The sequence below is a fragment of the Nilaparvata lugens genome, chromosome 5 (assembly GCF_014356525.2).
Source record: "Nilaparvata lugens isolate BPH chromosome 5, ASM1435652v1, whole genome shotgun sequence".
Classification (NCBI taxonomy): domain Eukaryota; kingdom Metazoa; phylum Arthropoda; class Insecta; order Hemiptera; family Delphacidae; genus Nilaparvata; species Nilaparvata lugens.
This window is the reverse complement of record NC_052508.1, coordinates 19,489,166-19,502,149: the sequence shown is the minus strand read 5'-3', so window position 1 is coordinate 19,502,149 and position 12,984 is coordinate 19,489,166. Positions and strand designations below refer to the sequence as shown.

The 12,984-nt window shown below is 32.1% G+C and overlaps 2 protein-coding genes across 6 annotated transcripts in view; one reads left to right on the top strand and one right to left on the bottom strand.

Moving 5' to 3' along the window:
* LOC111048125 (RNA-binding region-containing protein 3-like) overlaps positions 1 to 9,966 on the top strand; it is a 64,376-nt gene extending 54,410 nt beyond the window's left edge. The window contains exons 6-7 of the transcript XR_005571262.1: positions 8,560 to 9,208; positions 9,575 to 9,966. The gene's annotated coding sequence lies outside the window, so the exon portion shown is untranslated. The remainder of the gene's footprint in view (positions 1 to 8,559; positions 9,209 to 9,574) is intronic.
* LOC120351266 (sodium channel protein Nach-like) overlaps positions 1 to 12,984 on the bottom strand; it is a 34,170-nt gene that overhangs the window by 8,454 nt on the left and 12,732 nt on the right. For 4 of the 5 annotated variants that reach the window (XR_005571261.1, XM_039427857.1, XM_039427859.1 and 1 more), the window contains 4 exons: positions 10,868 to 11,000; positions 8,515 to 8,668; positions 7,430 to 7,552; positions 5,617 to 5,670 (listed from right to left, as the gene is read on the bottom strand). Coding sequence is in view for 4 of the 5 variants with exons in the window: in XM_039427857.1 (XP_039283791.1) it covers positions 5,617 to 5,670; positions 7,430 to 7,552; positions 8,515 to 8,668; positions 10,868 to 11,000 (464 nt within the window). In the remaining variant the exon portion in view is untranslated. The remainder of the gene's footprint in view (positions 1 to 5,616; positions 5,671 to 7,429; positions 7,553 to 8,514; positions 8,669 to 10,867; positions 11,001 to 12,984) is intronic. The other variant, XM_039427858.1, reaches the window with a different exon arrangement.

Sequence of the window (12,984 nt, the reverse complement as noted above, 5' to 3'; positions counted from 1 at the left end):
TAGTTTTAATTTTAGATGACTCTCTCCTGGATTATTGAGTTATGTGTTGGATATTCCTCAGTGATTGCTGCATCATCTGAGAAAACTCCGTAAAAGTGATCTCTGTTCGAAATTAACAGAATGCTCAAGTATAGACATTTAGAAGAATACAAACATTTCATTTAATGTTCATTGAAATCGACCCTAATACATTAGGATTTGAGAAGATAATATGAGCATCTTATTGGTTTTTCTCTCAATGATTGAAATGAATGGCTTAATTGCTTTTATATAATAATGAAAATATCACAGTTTATTACATTCCAGTACAATTATCGTGTTTCACAATCCATTTCTAAGTAGAGCTAATAAGTATCGTAATCTTGCCATACAATTACCATACGATAATTGAAGTTGATTTCATTCAACTTCAGTGGTGCCATTTCACCAAACTGCTAAAGGGTGGGCAAAAACCAAGAGGTATTGGGGGGGGGGAGGAATACCCCCAAAGGATAGAGGGACCTGGGTTTTCCCCCATAAATGTTACATTAGAAGATGTTATTATATGCTTCATTTTTTCCAATTTTATACAAATGTGGTTGAAGTATCAATACAAACATATACATTATTAGTTATTAAATTCAATCATGGAATATTTATTAGAAATATGGGTCTACAGAGAGGCCCTAGAGTAGGAATACACTGAAACAGATTTCTTAAAAATCATGGAAAAAGATAAATTTTTCTTTTACAATGACAATTTCATTGGGGATCATATTCTAATTGGAAAATAACTTTCAGTTAGAAAGCTAAAGATACATCAAGCTGTTCCCATAATTCTCAACAACCCTTTACATACATTTTTGATTGTCTGATTGTGCCCTTTCTTTTGCTTTCACTGTGACATCTTGCAACTTGTTAATTCTCACATTGAAATTTATTCAATAAGTGTACCCATTCTGTATTCAAACTATACCACAGAGAAAAATATATTATTTATTACTCTGTACCCGTATCCATACTTTCAAGGCAATTTTGCTACATTGTTGATACTGTAGAAGGAATTATACTACTGCTGATAAAGAAAAGTATTAAATCATTATGAGACTCTAAGGATTCGTGTAGATAGACCCGCATTTTCATTATTTATCTGATCCTTGAGGGGGGCCTAGGCCCCCTAGGCAGCTGATTATAAGTAAGAATTAATATTGCTATTTTCATAATACAGTACACCTGAAGAATTGGCAAAGTTTATGGTAAGGGGTGAGGAGGTACTCAGCTCTTCCAACTAACATCGGATTAGTTTTGTGCAGTCTACTATAACAGATGTTCCCATATGGATGTTACTATAGACGTATTTATCATCGTATTCAATTTCTGTTTGTTAGTTTGTTTGTATGTCTGATGGAAATCGAAAACGGCTCTAACGATTTTGATTAAGTTTGAAATATAGTATATAGTTTGAAATATAGAGTTTGTGATACGAAAATCATCATTTGGATTAGGACTCATGTTTAGGATAACTCAATGAGGGAACTTAAAAATGATTAGGTACGGTAATATTATTCATCAACCGAGTAGCAGCTGACTGAGAGAGTTTTCCGTCGTCAGTTGAAAACAGTTGATCAAGAGAGTTTTTCATCGTCAGTTGAAAACAGCTGATCGAGAGAGTTTGCCATTGTCAGTTGAAAACGAGACAGATGTGTTGAGTCACCAAGTTTGTTGACGTCATTTCTTTGAAGTTATTGCATGATTCGAGAAAATAGGTGCAGAGAGCAGCCGAGTGACAGCAACGCAAATTTGAATTTGAAACATAATGATTGCGGTAATATTAATAAGGTAAATACTGAATTAGTCAGTTTTAATATACCTGAGTAATTGAATTATAACAATTCATTCACTTCTAAATTTCCATCTCTATGTCTTTGTACTTTCAACTCTGTTTCTTTGATATTGTTATCTTCATAGACGTGAAGTAGATAGATAAGGGTGGGTGTCTTCCATGAGTAAAATGAAATGTCTATTTCCGACTTCTGCAGTTGAATACTTGTAGCTAGTAGTTCTGTGAACAGTAGACCTCGTACAGCATTTATAAACAGATCTCATTGTCAATATGTCACCCCAATTAGCCCTTCGGACATCGGAAAAAAGAAACCGGTACCGTGACGAGAGATCGTAAGTGTTGAAACGGCCAATGACTGATTGGCGTTTATTGACGATGACAATATTACCTGTTATAATAAAACCGAGAGCATTGCCAAGCTGTAATCATCAAAAGCTAATTTACAAACATGCCAACATACATATACAGACAAAAGCAAATCCCGTCGTTGAAACGTAGAAAAATCAATCATGAAAATATGTGAATCATCAAATCATGAAAAAATAACATTTTCCCGCTATTTTGGGAAATGATAACTGTATATCTTCCAGTATTGAAAATGACATTCAAAATGAAAAACAATACTGAATAATTTTATTATATTGAAAATTCTCAATGTTCGAGTAATTAACCCTCCAGTAGGCCTAGACTACATTCAACACAGTAGAACCTATATAATTTGTAGCTTACGGGACCAAGTATTTAATACGAATTTTGGAGGGTGACGAATTATATATCAAGCTCTGCAATATCGAGGCTGATTAAACAAAATACGAGAAAATTATATCATTGATACTGATCCCATCATTGCCCATAATTAATTCATAATATAGCCTCTATGAATGAATATTAGAAAATATTGTTAAATATTAATTTGACATACTTGTAAAAGATTTCAGAGATCAATACAACTGTTCATGAGCGAGTTCTTCAACCAAGGCTGTCTCTAGTTATATTATTATATTATGTGAATCCATAGAACTTTAAAGTTCACTCCGTATGGGTAAATAATTCACAATCAGAATTCAAAATCCCTAAACTAATAATACCAATTACTATAACGTTAAAGGTATTGCTATCACAAGTTGTATTATCTAATACATATAGGCGATGTTGGAAACAAACAATACCTAGACAGGCAGACAGACATTAACGAAAGCGAGTTGATGTAAAATTTGTATATTAATCAGCTGAATTCGGGGCATTAAGGACAGTATATGTGATTATTCTTAAATAGCATTAGCTCTTATGAATAAATGGGTAAATTGTGGTAATTGCATGCAATTAATATTCCAGCTTACTAATGATAAATCACAACACCCTTTTTCCAATTCACTTCATCAGTTGATGTGATTTTTGGTCTCCTCATCACTGGAGTTATTAGTAACTGTAGCATAATTTTCGATGAACTCATTACTGGAGTTATCAGTTACTATTGCATATTAGTGTATTTATCTTTATGGGAATACCAATTACAGTGTTTTTGATGACAAAACTACGAATTATAGAGAAGTTTCAGTGTACTCACTAATCTTGACAATTGACCTATCAAGTGAAGTTATTTTCGTTTTGAGTCAAGAAATTTACTAATAGTTCTATTATTTAAGCTCCAAATAACTGCAGAAAAGAGAGACAACTGCACAAAATAGGAATGATATATAGGACTTATAAATAGATATATAGGACTGATAAATAGGAATTATACAGTTACAAGATAAGTCATCGTCTGATATTACTACGTAAAGGGATAGAAAAGAGTGATAGGTTTCAGAAATAAATTGTCAATGGTCTTGTTAAGAATAGCCTACATGTGGGGATTCATCAGAACAATACCATTGTTTGAAAACCAGACAGCTCTGCGTAGTACAGTCCGTCCAAGAAGTATAACCTGACCGTCTTGTTTTTGAAGTGTCTGAGATTCGATGTGTCTGACTTTGTCGTTTCTGTACGGATGTAAAAGTGTCCGGTTTTGGCGCCTAACGCACATGCCAATTCGAGACTCTTTCAAAACAGTCATTTCCTGTCGCTGGCGTACGGTGTCGATGGATGAGATAGTCGCTGTCCACTCCTGTCAGGTTCTGGGTGTGTCGGAGGACTAAGGTGGCGCGTACCCCACAGCGGTCCATGTTTGTGGCAAACTAATTTACTACTGACTATGGAAGAACGATCCTTTTTAATGCCAAATCAATCCACAATTATGAATAGGAGACAAGGGACTCCAAGTGCATCATACGAGGAACAGGTTAAAACGGATATGGAGGATAGGAAATAATTGCCAAACTGTGTTTTCTTTTAAGAAATTATGGAACATCTTTACCAAATATCCTGTGACGTAACTCGGTACCGAGGTAATGTGACGATCAAATTATATTTTCCGGCATTGAGATTCATGAAAGACTTAAACAAATAAATGGGCCCATCATCAATTTAGAATAAGGATATTGTCATGTATATGGAGTTTTGTAAAGTGGTAATCCTTTTTTATAATGAATTTATAAACATTCATTGTGTTTGATTGCATTTTTCCTGAATTCATTCCATTAGATGAGAATACCGAATAATTAGTAATAGGGTTTCCTTAATACTGATTATCAATAATTTATAAATTATTTCAATATTTTTAGAAAATCGTTGTCTTAACAAACTTTTTTCCAATTCAAAATTTCTTTTCAAAACCCATACGACAGCGATTTCAGCAGAGTAGTAGGCCTAGCCTATGCAGAGTGAGCCATATGTATGGCAACCGTCCAATAAGTTGAAGACTGTTGTAGATCAGGACTGTGTACTTTCAGGATAAGTTATTGGTCACCCTTTTGTCGTTAGAACTGAATTTCTACCCCTCATAAGGGGGTGACTTAGGGGTTGTAACTCAAATATTTTGAATGTTAACACCTATTATTTCATACATCATTTCAAAGGCCTTTTCAAAACGAGAAAGATGACATCAATAAAAATGCTTTATGATACTTTTATCCAAAATGGCGGCTGATTGAACTTTATCAATTATTTCTTTAAAAACTAAAACTCCAATCAGCCGCCATTTTGGATAAAAGTATCATAGAAGATTTTTATTGATGTCATCCCGTCCTTCTTGTTTTAGTAAGGCCTTGAAAATGATGTACCACACAATGGGTGTTAACATTTTAAATGTTTTAGTTACAACCCCTCATTTCCTTAAAAACTTCAATCAGCCGCCATTTTGGATACAAGTATCATGAAACATTTTTATCGATACCATATTTCTTGTTTCAAAAAAGCCTTTAAAATGATGTACTACACTATGGGTGTTAACATTTGAAATATTCGAGTTACAACCCACAAGTCACCTCCTTATGATGGGTAGAAATTCAGTTCTAACGACAAAAGGGTGACCAATAACTTATCCTGAAAGTACACAGTCCTGATCTACAACAGTCTTCAACTTATTGGAAGGTTCACATACATATGACTCACTCTGTATATTTCATTTCATTTTATTTACTTTGGTGAATTAGATCCCAGCTTCATCACTTAATTGTTGTGTTTCCCATTTCATAAATTATGTATGATGTTTTGTCTCACTCTTCCTCTCAACAAAGGTAATTTAGCTGAAGAGAAGTAGTAATCTTATCTTCTTTCATTGTTTTCAAGTGAGGGTGGCGGTGGCACGTGGCTGTGTCTTTTCAACGGGTATGACAGCATACATAATCTCATAAACAAAATTATTATTCACTCATACATCTATTAATATATTCGACAGTTACATCTATACTTGCCTCGAAGGGTACTCAAACATCTAAAATCTGAGAATTCACAATATCGTTGATCATCTGAAATAGAGGATTGTATAATCAATAAATGAGAGGATTATATAACATTCCACAACTGTTTAAGATCATGGCTGAAGGCTTAAAAATAAAATCTACATCCAGATATTTCTTCATTTAAACCTTTGTTGTAATATAGGATAGGCTAACTTCGCCTACATTAACATACCTTACAGTTGCATATTCAATTAATTTTGTCTTTTTCATGGTATTAATTTTCTGGTAATTCTGATAGTTTCTCTTGACTTACATATGATGAATTTTTTCTTTGAACATTAAAATAATTATTACTCTCTTAGATGGTAAATTTCCAAGATTCAAATCTGTGAAACATAACAATGATAACGTAGTTTGTTATGGTTTGTGCCCAAACTCAAGAAATGCGGAGTATAAAGATCTGTCATCTCTAAACTTGAATTGGTTATTAAAATTTAAGTTCTTCCTGGTCACCCATAACCCTGTCCGCTTATATACACCGGTATACAATTTATCATCATCAATAACATAAACACATGACCATATAGAATAGCCTATAGGTCTTGCATTGAGGTAATGAGGTTGTTGGTTCACTTTTTTTGTCATGACTGTAGAGCTAGTCTATGCAGACTTTTCTCTACCATGGAATCTTTCTTGGTAAAATTCTATATAAAGTTGTCATTTTCATTTATTTATGCACCGAATTGTTTCATGCTCTCAGATTCCCTTCACTGTAGGCCTACATTAATAATAGTTGGGTTATTATTTGAATGAAATTTGTCATACATGACATTTAACCATCTAATTTTCTTTAATGTAATTTGAATTTTATTTTGAGAGTTGGAAATCAAGTCGCGGATTTTAATTGTGTTGTAATTGATAAAGCGATGAACCTTCCAATGTGTAAGATAAGAACGTGTGTTTTACCACGTTTCATGAAGGCAATTTTGATTTTAGCTCCATGATATACAAACTAGAGTGAATTGGTATGCAAATCAAGGTCTGGATTGGATCACATAAATAGATTTTGAATTTTCTATTCGAGGCCCATTAGTCCATTATCCATCTGGCTGTTACATATGCTTGTTTTAAAACATCTCTTGCCTGAAAAGATCTTCATCTTGAGAATCAATGTAGAAAGCTGTCTCTGTCGGGGCAGTTTAAACCTAACATAGTTGCATTTTCGGGATTCGGATCTTGTAAGGAAGAGTTATGTTTCAATAATCATTTTGTTGAAGTATTATTTCATACATTTTTTCAGATTAAGGTCGCGAGTGATCCTTATCCAAAACCCTGAGGTGCAGACCAAAGAACCAATAAGGTATAAGGTGTAGATAATAATAGGTTATTGTTCAGTTTTCCGTCCCCAAAAATCAATATTACCCACTGTTTTCTAATTCCTGAGCGACCACAAAAATGTCAAGCGAGTAGCCCTATTTATTTATTGTTTTGTTTGTAAATTCATATTACTCTCATCAATATTTTACATCTAGCAATTTTTGTTTGTTTATAATAAATATCATAGATTGTTCAACGTAACACATTCGGTAATTAAAATTGTTTAGGCCTAGTATTTCTTTTAACCTTTTTTGTTATCAATTACACCCACCAAAACTCTTATTTACATCATTTAACCATCACAAATTTTGAGTTATCATATTTATGGAATCCATCCTAGTTGTGAACGTTAAATTATCAAAACTTATTTATTAAGTTTATAAGAGGAGAAACTATGCTTATGGCTTATTGGTGAATTATCTTACAGACTCATGCAAGTACCACTTACCTGAATATTTTGGATATATTATAGGCAAACATTGACAATTTTTCAAACATAGCCTCATGATGCACTCTGTCTTGCAATTTGACATGGTGTATTTTCTGAATGCAGATAATTGATGTTCTGGCCCTGGAAAAATGGTAACTCTAACAATCGACTGCATTTATAAATTTAGAGTAAGTTCCAGTGAATCTAAATGATGGAATAAAACAGCATAGTGCGATGTGCATAAATAAGTTTGATACGGTAGCTTTCATAAATAATCCAGTTCTAGATCAGACAAAAAATTATTTCCAATAATTATTACCATGTTTTGTTCGGTAGTCTCAAATTAAGATTAATAGATTTTTTCTGAGTACTCTTCAATTATCATTCAACAATAACTTCAATAACAAGGTTTTGTTGAGTAAAGCTGCTTTCACATTCGTTGAATTACTGGATAATAGAGTTTACTGCAATAAACCTAGGAGTGTTTCCTGACTTTCTAAAATATTCAACGCATGCTCCCAATATTTAAATCGGCTGATCACAAAGTCAATTCAGTAACTATTCAACTGAACAATTGCTATTTTATCAGCATTTTCAAAGATATTTATTAAATGGCAGTTGCTTTCAGATTGATTAATTTTTGTGACATGAATATTCCACTAATCAGTATACTCACTGATCAGTATGGTTTCCGTAAGAGCAGGAATACATCTAAGGCCATTCATGATGAGTTTGTATCAAATCTCTCATTGGCTATTGATGAATCGCAGTATAATGCTAGCATTTTCTGCGATTTATCAAAGACATTTGATTGTATAAATCATACTATTCTTTTGATGAAGCTTCGCTGCTCTATAAAATACTTGAAGAGTCGATTTCATGGAAAAATTGAATTGGAATTTGCTAAAATTGAGTAATTTGATGCATGTAAAGGTGGCGAGTTTGTAACTCAAGTACCCAACATCAGTAGTAGCCCTACGTGAAAATTATTAGGCCTACTGGAATAAATAACATCGTTTCATTCATTGTATTAATTGTTTTTCCAAAGGTAGAAACGTTTTGAATAAATCATATTCGCAGAAAAATTAACAAAATTATTTTACCTGAACAGGCTCTATATTCTACTGGAAGTCGCATTATATTTTCAGATCGTTCTATTCTGGTGGATGTGAAACTGAAAAAATTAGCTGATCTCCGTCGAAGAATTCTGCCTAGAGACCTACCATCTGTATAACTACCTGGATCTCCCGCATATATCTGAAAAGTAATCAATTGTGTAAGTTATCTAGTGTGCAAAGAGGCACTTGCTGCACGAAAGAAAAGTTAACACACTAGCCATAGGTGAGTGCAGGTGAACTCAAGTGCAGCAAAGAAACTTTTACACACGTTTACATATTGAATTCTTTCTAGAGCTACCATTCAATTTCAACATGTACGAAGAGGGGAGTATATTGAAACGAATTTTGATTACGAATCAAATTTCATTTCCCTTTCATTTATAAAATAGCAAATAAGTATTAACATTTAGAAAGAAGAATAAGAACAAAGAGAGCATTTATTTATTTGTGCTTACTCAACCAGCTGTGGGTGAGCACCCAGCCAGTGCGAGGCATTGGCAAAGGGTAGAAATCATTTTCTCCTTATTCAGTTGCCAGCAAGCAGCCCTAGGTTTTACAACTACTCCACGATGTGATTATTCACTTCAAGTTTCTTTCTTTCTATTTTGTTAAGTGATTTTGAATTTTTCGACATATGAAGATATTTGTATATAAGCTATACTCAAACCCGCTATTCAAGGTAAACTATTTGTTATATTTTTTTATTATATTTAAGGTTGTTCATTCTGAGAGTTGACTAACTTCAAAAGTAATTCACTCAAGTAAAATAGAAATGTTATTATTATTAATTTGTTTTCATAAATATTATTTCGTATAGTTCATTGGGAAAAGTAATTATCAATAGTTTTCTTAAACGTTGTAACTGGATTATTAACTTAATGTAAAAGTAGAGTGTATAATTAGACTACGCTACAATTCAAAGGGTTAAAGTCCGAATGTACGAGAGATAATCATTCACACTAATGTAATAATTGAATTGTTCCTTTTAGAAAGATAAGTATTATGTTTAAGATTTAGAAATATTCTTGGCTGTTTTATTTCACAGCGGTCCATGTTTGTGGCAAACTAATTTACTACTGACTATGGAAGAACGATCCTTTTTAATGCCAAATCAATCCACAATTATGAATAGGAGACAAGGGACTCCAAGTGCATCATATGAGGAACAGGTTAAAACGGATATGGAGGATAGGAAATAATTGCCAAACTGTGTTTTCTTTTAAGCAATTATGGAACATCTTTACCAAATATTCTGTGACGTAACTCGGTACCGAGGTAATGTGACGATCAAATTATATTTTCCGGCATTGAGATTCATGAAAGACTTAAACAAATAAATGGGCCCATCATCAATTTAGAATAAGGATATTGTCATGTATATGGAGTTTTGTAAAGTGGTAATCCTTTTTTTTATAATGAATTGAAACATTCATTGTGTTTGATTGAATTTTTCCTGAATTCATCCCATTAGATGAGAATACCGAATAATTAGAAATAGGTCTAAGAAATTTATAAATTATTTCAATATTTTTAGAAAATCGTTGTCTTAACAAAATTTTTCTCAATTCAAAATTTCTTTTCAAATCCCATACGACAGCGATTACAATATGAAGGAAGATTTATCATATAAATATATGTTTATGTACAAAAATGCACTATGATTATATGAAAGCGAATTCCGGTCCAAAAATAGTTTGTTTAAATACTTAATTTTATTGTTCACATTTATATATAATCAATTGTATATACAATTCGTTTTTGTAGAGAACGTGATTGTATAAACAAAATTATTATAAAAGAATTGATTGTACAAATATGTACAGAATTGAATCATCCATATACATACAAAAATGTCCAATAAGTTTTTGTATAAGGATGTTCTATATGAATATGCATTTTTATGTAGGAAATTTGATTCTAAGCTACAAATACATACGAAAGTTGAAGTATTCAGACAAAATTGATCTTACGTACAGTAGCCTAAATGTTTGTACAAAAATGATAAAATTTTCAAGTTGTGTAGATATAGGTAGTGAAATTCTTACAGACATTGTTCCAAGATACACAGTTTGTTTCAAGTTGCATTATTCAGTACACTAATAAAATTGAGAATAAAAGATCTACTTGTCAAAGAGATACTTTGTGCCATTCGAGTGGAAAAGTATGTAGTGCTATTTTGCTGTAGTTGAGCAAAGAAGAAGTACTTTGTGCTCTTGTAGTCAGTGCAGAAATGATCACATTTCTAGGTAACGAAATGAACATTTACAAAATTTTGTAAAGTAATGATCATCAACTTAGCACGAATTATGAACACAACTTAACAAAAATCTCTACTCACAATATATCCCAAAGAAGATGAAAAACTAGAAAAAGCATCTGAGTAGTTAATGAACAATGACATTTTAAGACCAGTAGCAAAGCCTGAACCAGACATTTTTTCCATGTTCTTAATGTTCCTTTTTTTGACCTCTCTGGAAATAAACAAGAATGAAGGAAGGATAAGGATAGGAATATTTTATTCTTTTGAAGCACATTTAACATGCACACAATATTTCTAGTAGTTCTGTGAACAGTAGACCTCACGCAATAAACAAGAATTAAGGAAGGATAAGGTTAGGAATATTTTATTCTTTTGAAGCACATTTAACTTGCACACAATATTACTAGTAGTTCTGTGAACAGTAGACCTCACGCAGTTTTCTTATCCACAAGTATCTGATGTCACCTGTTCTAGTTGATTCAGATGAATCAAAATTCACAATTGAATCATAATTTACTCTTAAAATCTGTTATTTGTTTTCTCCAAGATCAAAAACTCACTTAATAAGTGACATAATATGTCAATAAACTCAGTTCACGTTTGAATTGATAAATCCAGTCCCGTGATAATCTTTCCATCTGATGAAAATATTTCTCAACCATTTTAAAATTATTTTTTTCAATCAAGAATATTAGCCTATAATTCCTTCAGCATTATTTAGTTCATTTAATCATTTTTTATTTCATTTTCAATCACATATTAAATTTGTTTTTCAAATGAGAGAATATTGATACTGATGGGCACGCATTATAGAAAATATTGAAACCCTACCTTATAGAAATAGGCACGGCCAGACATCTATATGTAATGCATGCAATGAATAATACACTTGTCAGCTGATTGATTATGAATAATCTATAGTCTGATTGATCCTCTCTTCAGAGTAGTGATAATAGTGATATCAGAGTATGGTGCAATTCCTTTCCTTTACATATTATCCTTAAAATGTAAAATTAAAAAAAAACCTTGTGTATACATCGACGCGCAGTTGGAAAATGAATATTCCTGCCAAATCTCATCGAATTCTATCAACGCGTTTGGCCGTAATCGCGATACATATACAGACAGACAAAAGCAAATCGAGTTGAAACATAGATCTCACAACGTTCGGTCAATAATTCTCTATTAGCTTAAGAAAAGGCTTATCTATAAAAATTAAGGTCATCATTTCTGCAGAGTCAAACTTTATTCCTATTTGTTCGTATTTCCAAGCTGGCCACTTTCCTATTTAGCTGTATGTCTCTAATTTGCTTTTACCCAGTTGTGCGTTGAAATCGCAATTTTCTAAATGTTTACATTATATCATGGTAATAGATAGAATAAAATCAAATCAAAATCATTTATTTGCCAATTATAAAAATAAAACAAATACTTCATACTTATACAGAATAAAAATAAAATTTTAACTTGAATTCTTAATTGGCGTTGTCAGCAAAACCTAAGTTTGTGTGCTAGCAACGAGTACCTACCAAAAGATGTCATTTAATTCAACATAAACATAAAAGATGATTAAACATTTTATTTAAATAGTAGTAATAATAAATAAATAATTAATAATAATTGTGGTAATATACTATCTGAAAAATGCAACTTAGAGAAAATAATATCAAAGAAAAAGGTTTTTTAATAAAGTAAATTAGATTCTAACTTCACATGAGGCGAAAAACCTTGTTACTTCTGATCCATCTTTCTATATTTTTAATTTCTGATTTATTAAATCTATCTGGAATTAATTGGTCTGGCAAAATATTTATCAATTTATTACTCATGTATATGAACTGTCTGCAGCATACTGTTAAATTTGTTCTAGAAATGCAGTAATGAGATAATGAACGGAAATTATACGACGGAATATTCAGAGATTTTTATACTTATGAACAACTAGAATTAAATTTTTCACGTGAAGTTGTCTCACTGTTAAAACTGGGAACTCTGCAGAAAGGCTATGGCTGGGATATCGTCTTGGTCTTCCAAGTGCAGCTTTTAAAATATATCTTTGAATTACGGAGATTTTATTAAAATGGATGTTCAATGCTCCACTCCATACTCTAATACCATATTGCAATATGGACTGGGCATATGCTGCATAAGCAATCTTTATTATAGTTGGGTTATTGAGTTCATTTAATTTATGG